The 25,423-nt window shown below is 43.5% G+C and overlaps 2 protein-coding genes across 3 annotated transcripts in view; one reads left to right on the forward strand and one right to left on the reverse strand.

The window, feature by feature from the left end:
- The window catches only part of BRF1 (BRF1 RNA polymerase III transcription initiation factor subunit), a 180,733-nt gene that overhangs the window by 79,243 nt on the left and 76,067 nt on the right, over positions 1–25,423 (forward strand). The window contains exons 5-8 of the mRNA XM_065063287.1: positions 3,061–3,133; positions 11,387–11,536; positions 13,205–13,298; positions 23,902–24,028. Coding sequence (XP_064919359.1) covers positions 3,061–3,133; positions 11,387–11,536; positions 13,205–13,298; positions 23,902–24,028 — 444 coding nt within the window. The remainder of the gene's footprint in view (positions 1–3,060; positions 3,134–11,386; positions 11,537–13,204; positions 13,299–23,901; positions 24,029–25,423) is intronic.
- Positions 5,026–8,441, reverse strand: BTBD6 (BTB domain containing 6). 2 transcript variants are annotated; one of them, XM_065063288.1, is made up of 5 exons: positions 7,892–8,441; positions 7,344–7,638; positions 7,037–7,127; positions 6,637–6,755; positions 5,026–6,414 (listed from the first exon to the last, which is right to left on the reverse strand). In XM_065063288.1, the coding sequence occupies exons 2-5, from the start codon at positions 7,547–7,549 to the stop codon at positions 5,382–5,384; spliced, it is 1,449 nt and encodes a 482-aa protein (XP_064919360.1). In that variant the 5' UTR covers positions 7,550–7,638; positions 7,892–8,441; the 3' UTR covers positions 5,026–5,381. The 2 variants fall into 2 exon arrangements, with proteins under 2 accessions (XP_064919360.1, XP_005506433.1); XM_005506376.3 differs by having other exon boundaries at positions 7,344–8,441.

Raw genomic sequence — 25,423 nt, forward strand, 5'->3', positions numbered from 1 at the left:
AAGAAAGAACTAGGAATTGAAGTAGGCCTCCAAATTAATTTTCTTAATTTTCTAAGCTTAATAGAGTGCAAGAAAACATTAATGATAAGAGTCACGAAAGACTCTTATCTATATGCCTATTATATATCCATCATATCTGCCACAGGATGTGTGTGCATGAGTAATAGTTGAAATTAGTGACAGTGATATAAAATTTTAGTGAAAGGGCCTTCTTCCACTAAAAACACGAGTTCTTGAATATCGTGTTTCAGCAGTTCAATGCCATTACAGGTTTCTGGCTGAGCTTTATGCTATCTTGAATTTCCCACTAATGAGAAATGTCCCAGAACCTGTGAATATCTGGTAACTTTTAAAGATGTGAAGCATATTGCTTGAGAGGGCCTGAGGTCTGTTTTCCTACTGATTTGCCAGGAAAACTGGAAGCAATTAAGTATTCCTGATTATTTTTGTGACTTTACCCTGGCATTAAAAACGTGTGAGCTTCATGAGGAAAACAATATAGAGCACGTAATGCACTGTATATTACGCTTTCTTTGTAAATTGGTAGTAACCAGAAACTGCAAAGAAATGCACTTGTGATCAAAAGAAAGAAATTCCCTGATGTACCATTTCTATTTGAATTTATTATTTTGTGTAAATACGGTGCCTACACCTTGAAGTTGGTCATTAAAACACTGATGATGTGGATGAAGTGGAAAAGCAGGTTAGTTTAAAGTACATTCTTTCTCAAGGAGACCATGGATGCAGAGGCTTTTAGTTAGGCCAAGGAGAAGAAGATAAACAATCATCGAGCAATTTTATTATGCATTTGTCTTTGCTTTAGGTTTAATTTGGCACCCACTTTGATGGTGAAAACCTTGCTTCTTTATGCCTCTTCACATTTATTTGTTCTTCGATTGCATTTATGGAAAGTTTACACAGCAGGGGTTTCTTAGACAGTGACATGGTTTGATGGGGACAAACATCAAGTATTTGGATGTTGTGACAAAAAAAGACAAAGGGAGAAATACTTGTCTGAATTTTGGGTGGTTGTTTTTTTTTTTCTAGACTAAAATGAAAGAACTAGATGAGTTTGTGAAGCCTCTGATGGAAACATCATATGTACTCGGCCCCGTTGATTTGTGCTGTGAAATCATCCTTGCAGAACAAGATCTAAGTGATGAAGTTTAAGATTTATAGTAACTTGGGCAGCCAACTTAGAAGGCTGAAGAGACAGCCAAACCCCCAGTCTTTATGTTAATATTTCATGGACAAAAGGTCAAGACAAGCCATGCCAAACTTGCAGTGAATCTAGAGCATCTCAAGCCAACTGAAACACTGCAGATATTTTGCTGGAGTAATGTCTGTTCCATCTCTGTGGCTCATGGAAAGTCACACGCTCTCGAACTCATATGAATTGCCAGATTCCATAGATGCTTATTTTTCTGTATAAAATTCAGTGACGTGTTTCCTAAAAAATATACTTCTTATTAAAAGGGTATATTCACTTCCTTCCCATAGAATAGTATCTCTAAGTTGTCTGGGATTTCAGGAAAAAAAGGACAGTAAAATTTAAGACTATACTTTTGCATCCTCTAGGCCAGTCCAACCACTGCTCAGACAAAGCACGGAAGATACTCAACTCTTTCCACAAAATATAGAATGAATTAATTATCATAATATCATATACGCTTGCATGGGCAGTCACTTTCAGGATATGTGATCATTCTGAGGATTTCTTTCAAGTTCTTATTTTTAAAATGTTTTAAATTTGTGAAATCTGCATGTTGAGAATGTATTTACATACAGGAAAATTTCGACATGCACGGCTAGGTGAAAATATGTCCATACTTGTTTTTGTTAAATGTATTTATCTACGCTCGCTCGGTAGAAGTATCTACACACTTGGGAGAAAAGCTCGCTTTTAAACTAATGTTGGTAAAGCTCTGCTGAGAAACTGAAAGACAATATACTTAGTAACACGATTTTTTTGTATTTCTGTAGGCTTCTACCACAATCAACATCTCGGTTGTGTAATTGACTGCTTAGCAAACACCTTCATTATCCTGGTGTAGGAAATGAGAGGGGCGGTTCTGTTACATAAAAGCAATAGAGCATATACTATCCTAAAAATAATAATAATTAAAAAAAACTATTTGTTTGCAGCGTAGGAGGATAAAGTATATCTTTCCACTAACTTTGACCATTATACGTGCCTTGGGGGGATCAAGGTGTTGGTGGAGCTTCATGGGAACGTTTGGGGCTGATTGGGAACTGAAGTATATCCTGCCTTTCTTGCTGACCACAAAAACACATCTTAAGATAGCGAAAGAAAACTTCCTCAGACGTTAAAAATACAAATGTAGTACCTGTGCTATAAATTGCAAGTCAGAGTATGAGGAGTAACTCCTCCCCTCAGTTTACGTGAAGGGGGTGAGGAGCAGAGCTCTACCCCTGGTTTGCTGTGATTTAGGGTTTTCCTGAATTTATTTATCTTTTTTTAAAGTGGGGTGCTGTGGGGCAATGTCCGTATGTAAGAAATGACAAATAACCCTTGGGGTGTGAAGCACCACCACTCCTTGCTTTGATGGAAGAGTTTGGTGTGCGCTTGTGCAATACTTAATTATCCCACTTCACATGACCACGCAGAGCTGAAATTTGCACTAACTTGTGAGTATTTGCCAAGGTTTTATTACGTTACAGGATAACTGGCACTTTATATATACTGATATTGTATTAAAGTCTACTTAATGCTTTAAGATGCTAAGTGACAACTGAAAATTGTCCAAGTACTATAGAGCAGCCCTGAGCCCACTGAAGAGCATGATTAACAATGTTTTGTAATTTTTTCAGTATAAACTTATGCTTTAATTTACAATGCTAATTCACGCAGCTTTTGTCAAGCACCAAGTATTACTCTATACCTATGGATATTGCTTGTATTACTTCAATTTAATTTTTTTCAAAGCAGGTTCTTTAAGATTTCAAAAGTGTTTGTTTTTTCCCCTTTCTATATAAATGTTCTATGAAAAACATTTGTGATTAAGATTTAAATAATGGAATTTTTTTATCTTTTAATAGGTGAATGTCTATGTGCTGGGAAAAACTTTCCTTCTGTTGGCCAGAGAACTCTGCATAAATGCTCCAGCCATAGGTATTTTTTTATGAGTTGACTTTTTGAGTATTTGTGTGGTAGTTTTTGCATGGTTAGTTGACAAGAATACATATGTATATGTGTGTATATATACATAGTATTGCATGCTGAATACCAAAGTGGTAACTTAAAAATGAGGCTGGAATCGATCTGTGCAGAAGAGCATTGGTGACTATGAGAGCCTGTTCTCCGTTATTTAAGAGGGTTTTGGGAGCTAGATGCTAGTTTTTGTACAAATAATTGTGTTGCTTTTCCTGAGGGTAGTTTAGGCTATACCAAGACAATGAGCTGATGTATAATAAATCTGTGTGCCTACAAGCTCGCACAGGCCTATCACACTTCAGTTCCACAGAGATGCAACATTTGATAAATATTTGCCAAATTTACTATCTGTCCATCACGCTGAGGTGTTCAGGACTTGAAATACAAGTGGCTTGATGGAAAATGAGGAGCAACTTTTTCCAAGCATGCAAATGACTTTTTAATTAGTAAGTCATCACTGAAATGGTAACCCAGTGATGGGAAGGTGGGTTTTAACCTGTTAAAGGGTTAAAAAAAAGCTATTGTCTATGCCGTAGCTTTTAAGGCAAGGGAATTCATGACAATTCTAGTTAACATAGAGAGGTCTTGTGACTGTTACCCACCTCTGTGATGGAATTTTCTTCCTGTGTCTTTACCCACTCTCACACCCACTCTCCTTAATCTGGACTGATGGAATGAGATGCCTTTGTGTTCAAGAACACGACACACAACCCCTTTCCTGTGTCCTCAGCTGGGCATGGAGTGCAGGAGACCCAGCAGCTCGCACATAGAGCATCAGCAGAACAGCCTCCAGATAGTGTGCTGGCTTCGTTAGCATAGCTGGGTACCTGGTAAATAGTTCTTGTTTTCAATAATTCAGTTGCCTTCTTATTTTTCATTAATGTTTTTTTTAAGAGAGAACAGGCAGAATTTGTGTTGCATTTTTCAAGGTGAAAATTAATGCAGCTTAGGAAAAGGCAAATGGAAACCCTTCTACATTAAATGTAAAGGTACTTGTTAAACATGAAGAAATATTGGTTTAGACTGCTCTTTGAGTATTGTTTCTAAGGTCATTATGAGAAGATGGATTTATAAAAACCAAGTTTTTCTAATTGGCTTATTTGTAATGGTTGTCAGACACTTAAGGAAAACACCTACTTTTATCACTCTTTGAGAAGAGTGAAGGCTACAGCTATAAAATGACTGCTGATGGTACATGGAAAGGATTATGGTTAAAAAAAAATAAAGGGGGGGAAAGAAAAGATCCAGCAGCTTTTGTTTAAGGTGGCTTATTTCTAATTAGTAATTTTGAGTGAACTTAAATACCATATTGCAAGTATTTCTCCCATGTCTGTTCCAAAATGGGAGGATCAGATATATATATATATATATTTAGGTAGTAGCTGCCAGTATTACAGCTCTGGACTAAACCTGTGATAAAGCCTGTCACTGCGTTAAGCTTCATCCGTATGGCTTGATTCTGGCCATTTAGGAGAGGGATAGTTTGACAGGTGCAAGTGTCAGTGTTGCTGGAGGTTAATGCAGCTGATATGTGTGAAAGGGGTATTAGAAGCTTTCAACTATAACCACAGGATGATTTTGAACAACTTTGATTACACTTGGGGTTTGTCCCTCTTCAGCTTAGGCAACACACAAAAACCCCTGAGCTTCCACATGTGTCAGTGCCCCTTTTCCATGAAGGGAAATAAAGATTGTTGCTGGATAGTCACAGTTCCCAGGCAAGGAACGCTCTAGTTGTGGTGATAAGTGATGCGCTGTGCACATGCACACAGGGGACAGACCACTATCACCCCCCCCCATTTACTGTATGTGAATTAACAGACACAAGCCATAAGATCAAGTACACAGGATTTAGGGCAAGTAAAAACATTTTATATTTCACAGATCTGTAAACTGCTCTAGTTTAGAACATTCTGTTTAAGTCAGCTGCAGTCTGCAAGTTAGTTATCTATATACAAAATAAATGCACAGTACGTGCAAAATTTAACATTTTTCTGCTTGTTGCAGTCTTAATAATTAGGTCAAATAGCTTATGAATAAATAAAATAAGATTAAATTCAAGAGCATTCCTTCACTTATTTGTATAGCCTGATGTAGCAGATAGGTAAGTAGCATAACATTCCATACTGCTGCAGTTTGTAGTAAAATTGAAAAATCCCTTAATGTGCAGCGTTGCAGTACTGGAATACAATCAAGGTGAAATGCATCATGCATAGAAAATGAGCTCAGGTATTTGTCCTCCTTGTACTCCGGTTCCATTAGTACTGTCCGAGGAGCACTGGAACTGGAACGTCACTTTCCCGCACTGCACCTCAGTCATTCCCTCTTGCCCAAAGTAGCTGAGTTCATTACCATCGAGAATAGCACTTACATTGTAAAAAGTGTCTTGCTCAACCTGCACAGGGTGTTCAAACCACACAGAGAAAGTGTTACTGGAACCGTCGGAGGTAAACTTTGTCAGATTTTGAGCAAGGACAACTCCTAAGCGTTTCAGTTCAATTTTGACGCTGTATTCAGCTTTGCCGCAGCTTGACCCATACAATCCCAGTCCTGCTATAAATATCCGTTTATCTACGGCAAACTGAATACTGTCACACCGCCCTCGGTACCTCCACTGATTGCTGCGGTACGCAGACGACTGAAACCGGTGGCATCGCTGAGGTACGAGTCCTTTCCTTTTTGTCAGTGGAAACTCTAGTTTGGGTTTATTTGCGGCCGTGTACCATAGGAATATGTTGTGAGTTTCCTCGAGGGTGAGGATGTCGGACTGGGCAGCTCCGTTGGCAAACTCTTCCAAAGTCATGGTGGGAATCCGCACCAAGTACAAAGCTTTTCCTAACACAGTCCTCTTGTTGCGCGGCGTAACCGGTAGCCCTTGCCTTTTGCATTCAGCCTCTGCCCAGTTGAGAACAGCCTCGAAAACTACCACTTCCTTGGTGTTGAGTGCCTCCCGGGTTACAATGATCTCTAGTGTTTGTTGATCTATCTCGCAGAAGCCCTCTGACTTCAGTGCCATTTCTGCTTGAGCATCAATCACTTCCCAGCAGCGCTGCGTCAGCTCTGGCTCCTCGAAGAGCCTGCTCTGAGACAGAAGGACACAGGCGTTCTTCGCTTCTAAACTGGTCTCCAGAAAATTGACGCAAGCCTTTGCTAGGGCCGGCACGATGTACTTCTTGGCAGCATACAGCGTAGCCAAAACTGTGTCAGCTTCCAGGTCTATTTCATCACTATACATGTATCTAGACAGGGAAAAATAAAATAGCTTCTTAGGGAAAAAAATACAGGCCATGAAAGATTGATCTATGATCATCATCACTGGCAGTGAATCTGACACTCTATCTTTCAGCACATTAAGTAAACAGTAATAAGTGCATATTGCGCAATGCCAATTAGGAGATGTATATTTTATAAGCTACTTTGATTTTGTCCACGTAATTAGTAGACTTGTAGTGGCCACTTACTTTAATAGGATTAGAAAGGCTGCAGGTTCCACATCTGGTATATGGATTTCAGATTTGACCTCTGCAAGATCGCCATAAAACATAGCATAGAAGACAGAGCTACCAACTGCCAAAACATACTGGAAAATAAAGAGAGAGAAGCCTCAGTAATACGCATCGGTAAGAGCTGAGCGTGCTGGCGTTCGATAAGAGCTACACTTAGGGAAAGTTAAAAGCAGCAGTGGAGGCAGAAGACTGCCTTAGACTGTTCCCTTTAATTGCAGTGTTATGTGAATTACTTTTGGGATTAGACAAGAGCTGTAATTAGGAAAAAAAAAAAAAAAAAAAATCTAGTTGTAAGGCGGGGGGAGAAGGCGAGAGACGCAGCGGCATTAAAAAGCCAAAAATTATCTGCACAAACCTTATGGGCAGGAACTTTCTTGGATGCCCCCGGCGGGCCCACGATGAAGTGAACGTCGGCCATGAGTTCGTTATTGAACATCAGCGCGTTCCTGCAAGCGAGGGAAGGGGGGAGAAGCCCCGTTAGCCGCGGGCAGCCCCTCGCCGGCGGCCCCAGCCCCGGGCCTCCCGCCGGCGGCCCCCGCGGCTCCATCCCGGCCCGGGCCGCCCGGCGCTCCGGCCTCGCCCTCGGCTGCAGGTGCAGGGCGGGGGGGGCCGGGGCACCCCTCCCGCCCGCCAGGGAGGGTCCGGCGGGGCCTGGCCCTTACCTCTCCCGCAGGGTGGGGTGGAAGGATTGCCAGTTGGCGCTCTCCAAGTTGTTGTTGTTGAGGTTTTGGAGCTGGGGCGGCGGGGGCGGCTGGGCGCTCTGCTGCAGCTGCAGGGCGTTCTTCTTGCTGTTGGCAGCGGTGGCGACGGCGGAGTTACTGTTTGCAATATTGGTGTTGGTGCTGGCAGGGTAAAGTTCTGCAGCCATCTTCTTCTTCAGGGACAGGGGTACTATCTCATAGCATCCTGGCACCTTGCCGTTTGACCTCACACTCTTTTTGGACTTCTTTAAGGTCTCTGGAAGCAGAAGAAAAAAAGTCAAACACTTCATGATCCTGCCATTGAGGCAACCATGGGGCAGTGGCATGAGCAAGAGAACTAACAAATCCCAAATGCGAGTCCCTCTATCTGGATATTTTGTATGCTTCTAGATGCAGGGTGGCTTTTGGTTTTTTTTTTTTTGGAGTGTACGCGCTCTTTGGTTACAAGCCCGACGCACCTTTCCGGGGGGAAAGGGATGATGCTGTATCGGATCGGTGCCAGCGCTCACCTTGGCTCGAAGAGGGGGGTCCCAGCCTCCACAGCACTGCCACGACTGCAGTGGGGAATCCAAGCGGGGCTGGCAGGCAGTTCCTTCCCCCGAAGAACGACGAGACAAAAATAAAACAGAAAAAAACCAGCCAAAATCCAGCAATGAAACCCCACAAATCCAGCCGAGGCGGTGGGTCAGGACCGAGAGTCAATCCACAGATCCTCCGAGTGCAGCAGCCCAGCGAGGGTGAAGCGCAGCCAGCCGCCCGATCCCCGCCGCCAGCGACCGGGCTCCGCTCCGTCTTTCCCCTCCCGGCGGGGGCACATCCGCGGCGGCCGGGCCGAGGCGGCGGCTCTCCGCAGTCCCGCTCCCGGGCGGCCCCGTCGCCGCTGCTGCTCCCACCAACTTTCCTCCTCTCCCCGCGGCGGCCGCCGCCACACGGCGCTGCTCCTCCGCGCTGCTCCCGCCCGCGTCGGGGGCGTTGCTGGCCGTGGGGCGCCGGGCTCCTCGGCGGCGGGCGGGCGGCGCTGCCCCGGGCACTGGGCTGACGGCGGCGGGATGCGGCTCTGTCGGGCCTGCCTCCGCCTCCCGCTCTAATAGGCAGCGGCCGCGCCGCGCGTCACCGCGGCCCTGGCCAATGGGGAGCGCCGGGGCGCGGCGGGGGAACCGCCCCCCGCCCAGCCGGGTGTCAGTCTTCCGCGCGCGCGCGCCGCTGCGCCCTCTCCCGCGCCCGCCCGGGGGCGCTCGGCGCTGGGCACCGTGTCCGTGCGCGCTCCCGAGCGCTGCCCGGGCCGGCAACGGGAGGAGCCCCCGGGGCCGCTTTAACGGCAGCGGGGGGCACACGCGGGGGAACGGGCCGGGGGCTCCCGTGGTGGAGCGGGGCTGGCGGCCCCGGGCGCGCACCGCCCTTCCCGGCCGGCCCGGGCGGGGGCGCCGCAGCGCCGCGCAGCTCGGCGGGGGGAGCAGGGCCGCCGCGCTGCCCCGCCGAGACCGGCGGCTGCGGAGCTCGGGGCACGGCCGGGGCGGAATTACTGAATTCAAGGCAAGCTGCGGGGCTTGTTCCTGCCCATTTTTTTTCGCAGTCCCGCAGCCGCCGTGCCCCGGTTGTGGGGCTCCTCCCGGCCGGGGTCCCCGGCCAGCGCCCGGCGTGTGTCGGCGGGTACCGGCCCCTCTCGGCCGCGCTCCCGTGGGCCGGGCTGGCGGCGGGGCCGGTTACCCGTGCTGCTGCTGGGAAAGTCACTTTTTTCAACAGTTTCCGAGGAATTTTTGTATATTTCTGTGAATGACGATGTACCATCTAGGTACTTCCAGAAGTCCCAAGTCCTGAATAGGATAAGGAAAGAAGGGAAAGTCTTAAAACCAAATTCTCCTTTATTAAAAAATAAATTATTTCCTATGCCATCTCCCTCACGATCCCTCTACCCCTGTTAAGGAAAACCAACAAGTTTTGCCTCACTTGAACTTGCTCACTTGTGTGCAGGGGTTGCAGACCCAGGGGTCTCCCCGAAGACAAAGGGGACTTGCTGGGGAGCAGGACACCCTCCGTGCATCACTGGTTGTTTAGTACACTGGAAAGGATTGAAGATGCTTGGGTTTTGCAACTTTATTTATTATTTATTTTTAATGTTTGCATCCATGCGGGACATGTTTATTTTAACCTTGACCCTGCATTTAATTTAGATACCGGTAGTATTACTTCGTAGCCATTTATGGCCACTTTCACTTCAAACTGATCTGTGTGTTCATTTTCTGACTGTTTGGTAGCTTCAGGATTTAAATTAACGATGTGTAGCGCTTTGTCAAACGACCTGTGGGCATGAATGCTGGCAGAAGTGTCTGAACCGCTACGGTGCGAATGTGTAAGTGCTCCCGAAACTCAGCTGGGCAGGGAAAGCTGTGAACTGCCTCGCTCGCTCCGGCGGCCCCGGGAGCTGAAGTTGGGCCCTGTCGGGATAAGAAGAGATGGGGGAGCAAACCGGGCATTGCTTTTAATTTCTGGTGCATTCCTTTAGTGCGAAGCTGTAAGTTTAAATGTCTGATGAACCAGCGCATCACTTCTGAAAGGGTATTTTTTGTTGTTGTATTTTGGAATCGGTCGTTTCTCTTGAGTATGGTTTTACAGAATCATGCTTTTCCAAAAACTGCAGTTGTATTTATACGTTGTTTTTTTTACAAGCAAGTGTTTTGAAGGTGCGTTTTCCTAAACATTCTAGATAAGACAAATGATTTGTCACAGGCACCTTAACCTGTGTCTGCCAGGTGGGACATAGATAATTGCAGACAACTACCCTTAAGAATCATGTGGATTGGTTAATCCTTCCTAAACCTTTGGTCTTTAGGGTTGAGTTTAGGAGGTGACAGCACTCTGATGTTTCTTAGGTCTGGAGGGAGATGTGTTTGGAAGTTCTTGCTTGATAAATGCTTTCATTTAAATGCTTCTGCAGGGTTGACAGCCGTAATCACATACGGCGTGATCTTGATAATTATGGATAGCAACAGGGCGTCATTGTTAGAACTTGGTGCTAAATGAAACTGCTTTGATTAATTTTCAATCCCTAAGATTGTTCCAGTGTTTTGAGTTGAATTTTCATCTTTATCAGTTTAAGTGCCTACATAGGGGATCAGCTAAGGAAATTGAGTTGAGACTAATAGTTAACAATTTACCGTACATCATGGATTTTCGGTCAAGTGATAAAAGGCTGGCAGGAAATGAGAAATTGATACCTCAGAAAAGAGTAAACATGTGTTAAGCGTAGCTTTTACAAGATTGTTTGATAAATTATAAATTGGTTTAGGCAAAGCACAATCCGTGCTGACATATTTCGGATAGTTTGAAGCTGATAGCACCAACACTTGAAATAAGTTTATACATCTGGAGGCAGATCCGTGGCCGATGTAAATTGTCATAGTGCTGTTGACGTTAATTGTGTTCCGGCAGTTTATGCTGGTGGAGACTGTGTCTCAGCATCTGTAACAAACAGTGTTTTGTGCTGTTGGAACGTGAGTCTGAGAGGGAGCTGGATTTGGCTTTGAAGGTGTAAGCAGACTTTCGTTAGGGACATGGCATTTTAAGCAAATGAATTTTTTTCAAAGCTTAGTTTGTGGTTAGGTGTGAGATGAGACATGCAAGTTACCTTATTTGTTACTTTGCAGGAGATGTTAAACATTTGTGTCTAAGTCATGCCCTCATTCTGCAAAACGCTTTTGCAAATGCTTCGCTTTGTGCATAACGTCGCTGATACCAGCAACAGTGCTCACGTGTCTGAGGCAGCATGTGCAGCCTTGGACCCTGAAAAGCATGTCAGAAAAACTTTGTGCAGTGCTTTAAAGGTCTCTCATTTATAAAGCGAGAAAGGATTTTGTCTTAGCTTAACTAAAAAGGTGCTTCTAAAGCTTAGTGATCAGAAAATGTGGCCAAGCAGCACAGTCCGTGTTGTTTGCTGAGACGCGAAGCACCGCATTTCCAGAATTAAAGGTGAGGATGAGAACTAATTGTTTCGCTTTCTCTTGCAGATCCATGTTTGTATATTCCTCGCTTTGCACACATGCTGGAGTTCGGGGATAAGAACCACGAGGTGTCCATGACGGCTCTCAGGCTGCTGCAGAGGATGAAGCGGGACTGGATGCACACCGGCCGCCGGCCCTCGGGGCTCTGCGGAGCAGGTTCGTCGGGCAGTGGGGGTGTCGCTTCCCCCGTAGCGGGTTGGACGGGAGAGTCTGGGAGTCAGGAACAGATGAAGACTTTCCCATTTCCTTGGTGATGCCGTATTCTCTGGGGTTTGCGCTGTCGGGCACCTACAGGTTATTTAGGTCTTCATCGAAATAGTTTCTGAAGCTCCAACTTTATTTTCGCCCTTGCTTCTACATTGCTCGCTCATATCATTTGTATCTTACATTTTGGATTTTTTTAACCTACTTCCTGGCACTCCTCTTGCCCCTACTCTGCTCAAGCTCTGGATACTCAAAGGTTTTTTTGTCAGCTAAAATGACACCGTTAGTGCAAGCACTTTGATTTGTGTCTTTACGCAGAGTGTTATGCAAGAAATGCCCTCTTTGACCTGTTCTGTGAAATTATTTTTCTCTTCTTCTTCATCTTTTTTCCATGATCCATTGCTCTCACAATGCTCACAAAAGATCTGCCGGTTTGGGAGGGCTAGGTTAAAAGGTAGTCGGTACCAGCCAGTGAGGTCAGAGTAACGAAGACTGTAGATAGTCACAGAGTTCACAAATGCACTTTATTTTATGTGAAAGGTCTTATATTTGCATACTGGAATGAGAAATAGTGCTCAAACCTTAGAGAACCCAGGACCATACAATCTTCTTGAAGTTTCTAGCCTCTTTTTGTTATTACTTGCTTATTGCACATTGCTAAAAAATTGAATATAAACTATATGGGAGAACAGCTTGGTCTTTGATTCACTACATTGGCTATATCCACGTGAGCAAGTAATTCAATTCAGCAGACACGGATCAATAGAATGAAGCAGGTGATGCTGAGTCCCCATCCACACAATATGCAGTTCATGTGGTTTGCTGTGGACTGGATTTAGTCTGGTTCCCTGGCCCACGTGTCTAGACATGCCACACATTGTCTGAGGGACTGCTTGTTAGTTCAGCCCCTGGTGTTCCCACAGAACAATGGAATAGTTTGGGTTGCAAGGGACCTTCAAAAGCCATCTAGTCCAACCCCCTGCAATGAGCAGGGACGTCTTCAACCAGATCAAGTTGCTCAGACCCATTTACACGCTTAAAATTGGTTTTGAGTGCTGAGCTGCTGCATGGTAAGTGGGGGTGATGCTTCAAAATGGAGTTAATGCGCTGAATCAACACACTAATGTAAACACAGCCAGTGCTTGTTATCTGGCTATGTGGAGGGTCTTGCACGAGGGCCCTTGGGCACTTGGGACGTTGATAGTGGTGACAGCAATGAGGATAACAGCTGAAGTGGATTCAGTTCTGGCTTCTGGAAGAGTTCACTAGAGATCTTTAATTCAGGACTAGTAAATTCTGCTAAAAAAGAGTTGAGAACTTTGAAAATATGTGACCAATGAGATGTTCTTGTGCTGTATTCAGGCAGCTGACCTTGGTTTCCCCAATGCTAAAGCGTGGAACCTTTCAGGGTGCAGTTTGCAATTAGCTTAATTTTATTGGGTAGGAAGCAAAGATTGTAAAGTGAAGTCAATCACTTGGATTCAGGGACACAGCTGAACATAAGCACTTAGAGTTCCTTAGCTGAAGGCTGGGCAAAGAGAGGGTGTAGTTATCTGTTTTCTGCTTTTCTTCAGTAATTTTTCCTCTTTCTGACATTGACTTTCCCTGCTTATTCTCCAGCTCTGCTAGTGGCAGCAAGAATGCATGATTTCCGACGTACTGTTAAAGAGGTCATCAGGGTGGTCAAGGTTTGTGAGTCTACATTAAGGAAAAGGTCAGTGCGGTTTTATTGCTTTTATCTTTCGTTTATAGTGCTGAAAAGTGTAGTCTAAAATGAATGTATATCAGAGAAAACCAGGTTCTTTTTATTGTCAGAAGTGCCAAGAATAAAATAAGTACAACATGTTTTAGCTGGTCATTTTTAAGTACTAACACCTGCCTCTTATGTAAGGCCTCAAATGCTCAGCAAAGATGGTAAAGAGCATTGTGCCCATTTAACAGGTGAAGAGTTGAAGGCGAAAAACATTGGGTCAGAATTGTTAACAGTTGTCATGTCCTCTGAAGAAATAATTGATTGACTCTCAGAGCTGAGGATGTACTGGGGTTTTTTTTTTCATTAATCCAGAATACAGTGCCTAAAAGTCTTGTCCTTTAGCTGATATTGAACAGAACTTTTCAAAATATTTTGCTCATTTTTGATACAGTTGCACTGCTAATAAATAGAAGACAGCGCAGTGAGTCTAATAGTAAGTTCACTGAAAGGGTCCGAAGTGGAATTATCAACAGAATGTGAGGCTGAAAATAGGAAATTCCCAAGTAACTTTGCATTTGTTTATTTTTTTTTCAGCATCTAGTCGTGTTTTCCATATTTTGATGAATTAAGCAGTCACCCAGTTTCCCTCATTTTAGTTTTGAAAAGTTGTAGCATTTCCTTTCCTGTGGGTTCAGTAAAAAATGACCAGCGCTTTCTGTTGCCCCAGTTGGAAATTGTGCCACCACTATATTCTGAAGTTTGTTCTGCTAAGGTTTCTTTTTAGAAAGCTCCCTTGGTGTCTCTCTTTTCTTTCTACCTCAATCAGACCAGCTTAAGCACACCCAGCTGGGTCCACTACTCGTTAATCATATTCACTTCTTAATTACGAAAAATGTTTTTGCCCCAGATCTTAATTTGTGGAACAGGAATGATACTATTTCCCTACAATGCATGGGTGATATAGGGATAAATTTAAAGTGTTTGAAGTGCTTTAAGGTACTACAACAATAAGGATGGAGCAGTACAAATGCCACTTTTTTTCACCTGGTCGATAGGTCATGTTTTATAATGTGCATTTTGTATGATTAATGATTTATGCATCCACAATCTACTTCAAGATGCCTTGGTTAAATAGTTAAAGAGGTCGCTCTTACTAAGAAAATAAGCATAATAAATTAGAGTTGGAAGGAAAATTAATTTGAGCAATTGTTTCAAGCGGAGAAATCTTACTTCAAAATTCATGCTTTGAAATGTTTACTCAAGTCACACACATCAACTAAAATGACAGCGTTATTTACTCTGACAGGGTAAATGTGACAGCTGAATTATTTTCAGGCAGCTATAATTACAACTGTATTTATCACGAATCTATAAATTTGATTGATGTTTTTCAAATAAGAGCATGTTATATAGCATTTAATGAAGGCAAATAAAAAAAATACCTTCGAATAACTCTTTCTGCACTCCATTCTTTTTCCCTCTTCTTTCAAGAATTCCAATCAAAAAGCCATCGGGTAGAAGTTGTCTAAATTAATAAGCACTTGTTCCACATTCTTCAAAATTTCTTTGCTTCTCAGTTTGGTGTACAGTTTTATTTCCTTTTAATTATTGCTATAGTTACCGAGGTTTGTAAAGAGCTACTGCTGCTTTGTGCGTTGTGAAGGTGTTGAGCGTCGCTGGGTGAGCGCTTGGCAACGGGCATTGGATGCTGCAACTACTGTGGATGTGTTTGCTCTTGAAGGCAAACCAAACCAAACCAAACCAAACCAAACCAAACCAAACCAAACCAAACCAGGGTTCAGATAATGCTGAAACGTCCAACCTGCAGGTTCTGCTGGGTGGTTTGATTTAGCTCCCAGTTGGCTTACATGGCTCTTGGGGAGCCGTGTAGCTGGATTTGCTTTTGGTGCTGAAGGATTTGTGCGGCAGAAATCTGTAAGGCTGTGTTGGCCCTTGGCTTGGCTGAGGATATGGGAGTGATGCTTTTTAAGAAAGCCTGCTTGGCTGCTTCTTTTGGGAAGAATCTCAACAAGAGCCACAAAGATGATGAAGGCAGTGGAGCATCTCCCTTATGAGGAAAGGCTGAGGGAGCTGGGGCTCTTTAGCTTGGAGAAGAGGAGGCTGAAGAATGACCTCATTCATGTTTATGAATATGTAAAGGGTGAGTGTCAGGAGGATGGAGCCGGGCTCTTCTCGGTGACAACCAATGATAGGACAAGGGGCAATGGATGCAAACTGGAACGCAGGAGGTTCCACTTAAATATGAGAAGAAACTTCTTCTCAATGAGGGTGACAGACACTGGACCAGGCTGCCCAGGGAGGTTGTGGAGTCTCCTACTCTGGAGACATTCAAAACCCGTCTGGACACCTTCCTGTGTAACCTCATCTGGGTGTTCCTGCTCCGGCGGGGAGATTGGACTGGATGAGCTTTTGAGGTCCCTTCCAATCCCTGACATTCTGTGATTCCCCGAGAAGGGCGCTATTTCTAATCCCAGGCAATGCAGCTGATGCGACCATTTAAAAAGGGGATTAGTTCACCCTGTTGTCCACCCAGCCCTACATGCCCGTAGTTGATCGCCTCTTTCACTGCCGTGTACCAGAGGAGCGGCTCTTGGGAGGAGGTTCACAAAAATGTGACATGCCTTCAGGTCATAAAAATCACAGAATCGTAGAATCATTTTGTTTGGAAGAGACCCTCAAGATCATCAAGTCAAACCATTAACCTAACTCTGGCACTAAACCATGTTCATAAGAGCCTCATCTGCGCATGAATGATGTGATTATAAAGGGACAATTTTAGAAAGTAAAAACAACAAACCATGGACCCTGTCACCCATCTTTGAATCAAGAGTTCACAATTTCACCATCTGGCTAAAAACCAGTGTGTGTTTATTTTTTATGTGTATGTTTTTTTGGTAGGATCTTGGTAAGAAAACTTGGTAGTTACTTCACAGGGCATTCTAGCTTTATGTTCTGAAGCACACAATTAAAATGTAAAGCTTGTTGCTGTTGTCGAAAGTGAACATATTAAATATTAATAAATGCACTGATAAGTCTATCTTATTTCCAGTCTAATTGAAATGATATTAACTTATATATCACTTTATATATTCAAAGTACCGTACAAATATTAACTAATTAGTCAAATTGTTATTTTCTGTGTAATCATCTGTGGAGACAGCAGAAATTAACTTTTAATAACCGCAACCCTTTTGTTTCGTTTAATCTGCACATTTGTGCCTGTGTTCAATGCACCTGTCTTCACTGCTGCCTTTTTAACCTTTACATACTCTGCCCCTTCATCTATTTATTCACCTATTACATAACTTCTCAGCATATTAAATTCTGTCTTATCTGCATTGAGAATAATTTTTGTGATATTTGTCCATTATCTAACACTGTGTGGCCCATTTGAAGATCTTAGGCACTTCTTCAATAGAAATTTAAAAAAAAATCAGCTTATCTTTGTTAACACTTGCATTTTACTTCTTTGGCTTGCTCTCTATCTTTAAATTGAGCTGCTTTTTATGTAAAAAGTATTTCTTCTCAGTTCCATTAAATACTATCTGTTAAAAAACCTATTTGTGATGAACTTAGAAGTAAAGCTTCATTTTAGAAGGAATTGGAATGAAAGGGTACAATGGGTTTAAAGGGCTCGGTTTTGAGGTGAATGTTTTTTCTTACAACAAAATAGCATTTTTGGGGAAGGAAGATGGGACTTCTTACAAAGGAATGGCATTAGCCAGGCTGGGTGGAGATACTGCAGGTCCTTTGCTCACATCCTGGCGACTCAGCTACGGCTCTTTCAATCACTGCATTGGTAATTTTCTGGAAAAAAATTAAATATTCATGCATAGAGATAAATGTATCGCCTGCAGCTTTTCTTATTTTCGTTGCTGCAATATGTAGCTCACATAAACTTCATGCCCAAGCTCCCAACGCGCTCTCAAGCCACGCAGGCGCTGTGACGAGCAGGTCTGTGTGCGCATCCGGAGTCGGGACGGGAGGAGAAGGTGATGGGGACCTGTGTAGCTCCAACCTGGCTGCAAGGTGACATTTTCCGAAACACCAAAGCTGTATCGAGGGCAGGACCGAAGGGAAAGGCACGAAGAAGTCTGTGTTCAGCTGCGATCCAAGCCGTGCTAAACCCTGTGTCCGATGGGTTGGGTGAGAGCTGTTTCCTGGAGGTGTTTGAGCACAGAGAGGGGTAGAGGATGCTCGGAGCGTCGGAGGTGCCAAAGCGCTCTTGGTTGAAGTGCGGTGTGGAGAGGAACTCTCGGAAAACTGGGCAAGTGCCTTCACGTGAAGGAGCTTGTGGTGGTGTCTGGTCTCGGGTCAGCAGCCCTGGAGCTCCTTCGCTGGCTGCGGTTGTGACAAGCTGGGAAAGTAAATTAAGTCATTTCAAGTGACTTACAGGTGATTGCTGGAAATCTTTCCAGTATGGTGAGTAAAACGCAGCTTGATCCATGCAGCTTGGTGTTGCATACCTTTGTAAGTTGGATTGTCTGTTCTAATGAAAAAAGGTTTTATTTTTGTGGAATCCAGTCTTACAGGCAGCATTCCTCTTTATAAATCTGGCTTCTGTACAGCTAGTAAACTAATACATTAATTAGATTCCTAATATATTTTAGTACTTCATACTTATTTAAAAAATGTAATTTCAAAATTATTTGGTGTGTGTTACTTTTGATACTATAATTAACTTGTTAGCACTAACTCAGATTTTGTAAACAGTTTTCTCCATGTCTGACTTTCCTCATCTGAGTGGCTGGTAAGAAATGAAGCAGCACGCTATTTTTCTTTTCCAGGAGATCATAGAGGGTTTTTGACAGACCATGGCGGAGGAACCACGCTAATGAAACAAAATATGAAGGAATGCTAAAGCATTTTGTTCTGTTAGCATGGTGTGAACACGTGTATCGGGGGAAAAAACTAAACAAGACATAAACAAGAACAAAAAATTGCAGGTTGTTTGTGCTGACAGACGCTGGGATGCCCAGGGAGACCTGTCGGTGGGATTATTGGTGGGCCAGCCGCGTGTGCACAGGTTAACCTGAGTTAACTGCATGTGTGAGTGTTTGTAGAATCAGGGCTTTAAAATTTATGCTAACAAATTAGTGATAATTTTAAATCTCTGTTTTAGTGTGAGCAACTAAAAGCAGCTAATTCTAAAGGGTGCTTTTATTTAGCACAATAAATCTTTCAAGGTACCTGTTCTTTAATACTTAGAAAAACGACAGAGCAAATGAGCACCATAAATTATCAGACACCAATTAATTAGCAGTTAATGACTCTGTGTGTGTATGCTCTTACTCATTTGCAAAAAGAGGTGAAATGTATTAATGTAGTAACGTAGCAGAAGTTGTTTAAGTGAAAATGTTTCTCTTTACAGTTGCATTGGGCTGGAAACATAGACAGACTAATATAGCACAGCTCAGGTGATAAGTTGTAAGTTGAAAAACCACAGTGGCTGGATCGCTTCTAATTTTGTCCCTAACTTCATTAATGAGATACTCATTCCTATATGCTTTAAAAATACCTTATTTTATATGGCTGCAAGTATATGTAAAATTATATATATGTACAATGATTACATATAAGGAGATTACACTTCTGTTTGTTTGCATACTGATGAATACTGGGAAACTTTTTATGTAAGTATCACTGTATTAACTATCACTTTTAGGGTATGTGTTTACATGCTTCCATAAATAGTTCGTGCATAAACATTGTATGGCTTGGAAATAAACGGCGGAGAGAAGGATGATGCAACAGAATGTTGACTTTGTAGTGTAAAAACTAGCGATGGTTTTCCACATCAGTGCGAATTTTGAACTCTTTCCTATGAGTGAGTGCGCAGGTTTAGTGTGGTAGGCAGCACTGATGAATGTTAAATTAAAACAGTGGGGGCATGCTGCAATATTTTGGTCCTTCACTAAGATACAAAAGTAAATCATTTTTCAGGAGTTTGCAAATGTTGTCAAATCAGTTGATCTATTACTAGAATATTTGTAATTGATATGACAGTTAGGATTATGTAGATAGCATGTAGGTTATTACTTAGGGGTTTAATTATATTGTTAGTTTGGGAAAAAACAGGGGAATTTAATTACCACCACTAGCTTATCTTGCAATAAAGTTTGTTTGTTTGGTTGGTTGGTTTGGGTTTTTTTGTTTGTTTGTTTTGTATTTCTGCTGACAATATGCCAGTATTCTGCTTAGTACTTTTAAAAATCCGTTAATAAAGTATTTCAAGTACTTTTAAAAGGCTCATCACTACTTGAAGGCTGACCGCTCGGGCTACATTTCACGTTCACTCTTTTCAAAAACCAATTGTCTCTGAAGTTATAGTGAGTTTGCCCTTCTGTACAGAGGTCCAGCACAAGAGACCTCTGCTCGGTGCTGCCTGTTTCTAGAGGCAGGTGCTGGCTGTGCACACGTAGGACGATGCCGGGGCTTTTCCTAAGTCATCTCTGCTAAGAAGTCCCTCTTGGACTTTGAACTTGGACTCCTGAAGCATTTATGAGTTGCACTCCAGAAAACCGTGTTCTTTTACGTGCTTTGTCACACCCCATTGCTGCAGAATTTCAATTAAACATTAAAACCGAGCAGCTAGCTGCACACAGGAGCTTTTATTTCTTGCCTTAGCTGTCGACTGGTTTCATAAGTCTTCACTGGATGGGATCCCTGAAACAAAACGAAGTGAAAAAAACACGTTGCTCATAACTTCAAAATGACTGACCCATTTTCCCCTATTGGGAGCTAAATTAAGTGTGAACAGAATTGGTTTGCTGTTTAGTGCACGAAAGTGCTTCATCAGAAGACGAGGTGTGGTTATGTCTACAAACAGATGAAACAAAAGCCGTGGAAATTTTTCTTTGGAAAAAAGGGCTGGGGTTAGGGGCAGATGACACCAAGCTCTGGAAAAACTTTCCTCCCAAGGGACTTTGCTTGAAAGAGTTTGCTGTGAGAAACTGGAAGAGGAGGGTTTATACTGGAAGTTGAATCTTAGCCTGAGCTGTAGTGGTTGCCTCTGCTTTGACTATAAATAGAAAATACTTATCTGCCCAATTGCAATTTTTAGAGCCCTTTTGAATTCATGCCAATGAAATAATGTCTTAATTTGTATATCTGTTTATTTTCCTCCTTCTGTGCATAACTTGAAATGGCAACTCTTATTAATTTGTTTCTTTTTTTTTATATTAGCAAAAGTGCAAAATGAACGTGGATATCATATTTATGTGGAAGGTAAAAAATAGCCTGTAGCTATTTTTTTTTCATGAGGGCACTCCCTTGCCCCTGAAATTATTGTGCTTATAATTAGGGTTGCATCAGTTTTTCTTAGCTGCCAAACTCATGTTACCTTGTTTCACACGGTGCAGACTGCTGCGTGCATCAGTTTGTTGCCTTGGTGGCATGTGTCCAAACACTGGATAAAATTAAAGAAATGTTTAAAAATATGTAGACAGGATATCAGCCAATGTAAAATGTTGAGGCAGGCAAGTGGTTGGCAAACACAGGTATTTATTTATATCAAGTTAAAGGAGAAAGTGTTGAGCGAGCAGCTCGCTCTCCCACAGAGGTGATGCTCAAGCTGTGATCCCGACCTTCAGGGATGGTTCTTCATTTCAGGAGGAAGGCTGGAGCCTCGTGCTTAAGGACGGCAAGAAGTGACGAAATAATGTGCTGGTCTAAATTTGGGGTTGCCGTGGGGCTGTGCCGACACCGCCAGGTGCTGAGCCCTTGCCCTGTCTGGCTTTGGTCAGGGCTGAGAAAGAGGAGGGCATAGGTGCTGGTTGGATGGCAAACTGTGCTCTGGGATTGAGCTCCTTGGTAGCACCACCACAGGGTAGCTCAGCCCTGTCCTAGCCAGATGTACTGAAGGGCTTAGGAGAGGCCCATGCTGGTGTGTCATAGAATCATTTTGGTTGGAAGAGACCCTCAGGATCATTGAGTCTGTCCATAACGTAACTCCAGCACTGAGGGCTGAAGTCGGCACTGGTGCTAAAGCTGGTGCCACAGCTGCCAGCATGTCTGCTCCTTCATGGGGGACGATGTGAGTACGTGATGTGAGTCACACAACACTGTGGGCAAGGTGAGGGACAGATGGAACCTCAGGTGTCCACAGAGAGATGTGCATGGGGTTAAGTGTTGAAACCCAAGCATGGTCATCTTATCCCCAATCTTGCTTCACGAGTGACTGGTTTTGCTGCTGGTGTTTTCTGTGTTGCTTTGCATGCCTGGAGGTGTTGCTGTTTTGGCTCAGGGTCTGCCTGCTCATCTCAAACTCGGAGCAAGTGTGGGGTAAACAAACCAGGAGCCTTTGCCAAAGTGCATGTTGGTTTTTTACAGTGGGAAGAGAATCACATTTTAATGAGGCAAGGCTGTTTGGGAGGGAAAGTCTTGCTGAAGTGGGGCTCCCTGTGACTGCATGATTCATATGTGGAGAGGTGGATGATGATAATTTAATGATGGTGGCTGGGAAGATCCTTGCTCCTAAAGTGATGCATGAATTTGACATTAAATGAATCCTGAATTAAAATAACAATAACAATGCCTGGCCAGGTTTTTCCTCTAGCCTGGTGATGAGGCTCCCTCCTGGAAGGTGGGTAGTGCATGCTGGAAGCCTGGTAACACTGAGCAAGATTTCTAGTCTGTTAATTAAAAGCTGGGTGCTGCTGCTGCTGCCAACAGCATCCTCCTCGCCTTTCCAATTTGATCTGAAAGGGAGGAGGAGGGAGCTGGTCCCTGGTACTCCGAGCTATGGTTTTGGGTTGTCAGTCACTCTCAAATACACGGCTAATTTGGGGCTTCGTGGAGATGCCTGCACTCCAAAAGCAAGACTAAGTTTCAGAGGCTTTCTTCTCGCTGACAGCACTAATTGTGGCGGGTAGAGCTGTGCCTGGGCTCAGCGTGCTCCTTGCTGTTGGTTTTACATGGAGGTGCCCTGTTCTCCCTGCACATTTCATGGCATGAGATGCTGCTCGCGGCGTGTGGACTCTGCTCTGGGACCAGAGTATCTATAGGCAAAATGTCCTCAGGTTACATCCCTGTGTATGGGCTGTCTTGTCTTCCTCCTCAGTTTATAAAAAGAATAAATACAGGTACTGATAAGGATATTGAGGGGGAGTGTGGCCCTGTGCTCTTGGCTTTGACCCTGGAGTTGGTTGGAAACATGGAGTTGGTTGCAGCATGGAGGGTGTTGGTCTCTTGTCCCAAGCAGCAAGTGACAGGATGAGAGGAAATGGCCTCAAGTTGTGCCAGGGAAGGTTTAGATTGGATATTAGGAAGCATTTATTCATGGAAAGGCTTAGCAAGCACAGCAACAGGCTGCCCAGGGCAGTGGTGGAGTCACCATCCCTGGAGCGGTTTAAAAGGTGTTTAGAAGAGGTTCTTAGGGACATGGTTCAGTGCTAGAGTTAGGTTATGGTCGGACATAATGATCTTGAGGGTCTCTTCCAACCAAAATGATTCTATGATTCTATGAAACTGGATTTCTGTCCTAGAGAAAACTCCCTCTTTGGAAGGAGTTCTATTGCAGTCGGAGGCAAAAGAGAAAACCACGACTGCATTTTGAGGGGGAAAAATGCTGAAGGGTCCTGTGCTGGGAGTACGGAATCACTGTTTTTAGTTTCCTAGCTTTGCAGATGGAAGCTGTTGTCAGCTGTGCTTCCTCTGGAAGATGGGAATATTCCAGTGAAGCAGCTGCAGACCCATCATTGCCGTTTTCCCATGGAAAATGTTGATATTATTAAAAGGGCACTTTCTGTCAGAAGAGCATTCTGCCAGACATTTCCTGACCTGGCTTTGTACTTAACCTTTTGTCTCACTTTCTCCATCTGTGAAATGGATGTGCTCATTCTCAACCACCTGTATAAAATGCTGAAATTCGTGGATAAAGTTATGACAACGTGGTCTCATTTTAGATTCAGTTGCTTTGAAAGATTCAGCTGCTTTCGTGGCAGTTCCCCATGGATCTAGTCCTACCTCTCACATAGGTCGGAGCTTTTAAAATGTGAACATTACACAGATACAAGGTATATTATTGTGAAATTACACGCATTCATCTACTCCATCTGTGCATTGTGCGGACAAGCTCTTTATTTTACTACTGCTTCTGTGCGTCCTGAGGAGATTACTTCTTGTCCTTCTTCCAGTCTCCTGAAGACACGTTACTTTAACATTTGCTTTGTATAAATTAATCATGCTGACTGTCAGGAATATTTTTTATCGTACCCCTAAACATTGTAGTTTGGGAATCTGTTTTATTGCTGTTGTTGATGACAAAAGTGATGAGACAGGAGGAATGGGCTGCGTTTCTCATCTCAGTTTTCTCAGTCTATATTTAATTGACCTTAGTGGCTGTGGTGTTTCTGTTCAGACTTTGTTCATCAAAGAAAGTGTGTGTTACATAGTCTAATAAACCAAACGCTAATTTGCGATATGAAAATATACTTTCTTTGCAGCAGATGAAACAATTAGTATCAGTTCTAATGTATTCTGCATCGGAGCCAAATTTTCTAAGGATGGTATGTTTATTCTGTAACATAGCAGTTTGATAAGTTTTGTTACTGTTAAAGAAGTTCTCACAGTTGTTATGGCAATGTGCTGTGTGCTTTGGTAGGTTGACAGAGTTTGAAGATACACCAACAAGTCAGCTAACCATAGATGAGTTTATGAAGATTGACTTGGAAGAAGAATGTGACCCTCCTTCATTTACAGCTGGTCAAAGAAAACTGAAGATACAGCAGGTGAATTCTGAATCAAATGTTCTCTGTATTTCTCTCCTCCCTCTGGATATTCCTTTTTTAATTGGTTAATAGTTAGTCCTAAATCCAAACTGACCAGCCTTTGATAAGGTTTAGTTACATTTCTTTTGAGGTTCCTAAGAAAAGGGTGAGCATTAGTGCTTATGATACCTGTTAACTAAAGGATATTTTCTTATTTTACTGTCAAAGGGATAGCTTCCCAATTAAAGAAAAATATATACAAGTTTTTCTCCTATAGAATATTTGCTCCCTGCACTTTCAGATATTTAGCTTCTAATGTAACTTTAAACATCCCCTGATGAGGGATCGAAGGATGTCAACTGGCTTAGCCACCCGCTATGGGACGTACAGACTCGCTGCTCCCATTAGCACAGATCAGGACATCTGGGTGGCCAAGCACAGAATCACAGAATGTCAGGGATTGGAAGGGACCTCAAAAGCTCTTCCAGTCCAATCTCACCGCTGGAGCAGGAACACCCAGATGAGGTTACACAGGAAGGTGTCCAGGCGGGTTTGAATGTCTCCAGAGGAGGAGACTCCACAACCTCCCTGGGCAGCCTGGGCCAGTGTTCTGTCACCCTCAGTGAGAAGAAGTTTCTTCTCAAATTTAAGTGGAACCTATTGTGTTCCAGTTTGAACCCATTACCCCTTGTCCTACCATTGGCTGTCACCAAGAAGAGCCTGGCTCCATCCTCCTGACAGTCACTCTTTATATCTTTATAAACATTAATGAGGTCACCCCTCAGTCTCATCTTCTCCAAACTAAAGAGCCCCAGCTCCCTCAGCCTTTCCTCAGACAGGAGATGCTCCACTCCATCATCTTCATTGCCCTGTGCTGGACTCTCCCTAGCAGTTCCCTGTCCTGCAAACAAGCACCAGCTGAGCTTCTGTGTTTTGCAGGCAACTGGTGTTTGGTGCTCAGCCCACAATAGCTGTATCGTCAGTGGGGGCTCAGCACACTCTGCCTGGGTGCCCCCCCCATTTACAAGCTGCTGCATTTACACTCAGCACTGTTATCTCCTTTACGCTTGCTTTCCTGCTGCGTGTGCCTTTCCCTTCTTGCACCCTGACCTTTTACCAAAGCATCAAATCTTTTTTGTCCTTACAAAATGGGAGGCTCTCATGTGGCAAGTTAAGCTGAGCTTGTGACATGGAGGTCTTGAGCAGCTGTCCTAAAGTCTGTACTTCTCTTTTCTGTACTGTATGTGCTCTTCCAGCCTGGTCAGCAAGGATCAGGGGTGCAAAGGTGTTTTTAAGGTGATACCTGTGGTCAGGGGAAGTGCCATGACATATAACTTTTTAAAAAACACATATGAAAACAATAACCCAATTACTTTAATGAGACTGCTGGGGGTTTTTTTGAGTGGTACAACACCT

This window comes from Columba livia, chromosome 5, assembly GCF_036013475.1.
Source record: "Columba livia isolate bColLiv1 breed racing homer chromosome 5, bColLiv1.pat.W.v2, whole genome shotgun sequence".
Lineage (NCBI taxonomy): Eukaryota > Metazoa > Chordata > Aves > Columbiformes > Columbidae > Columba > Columba livia.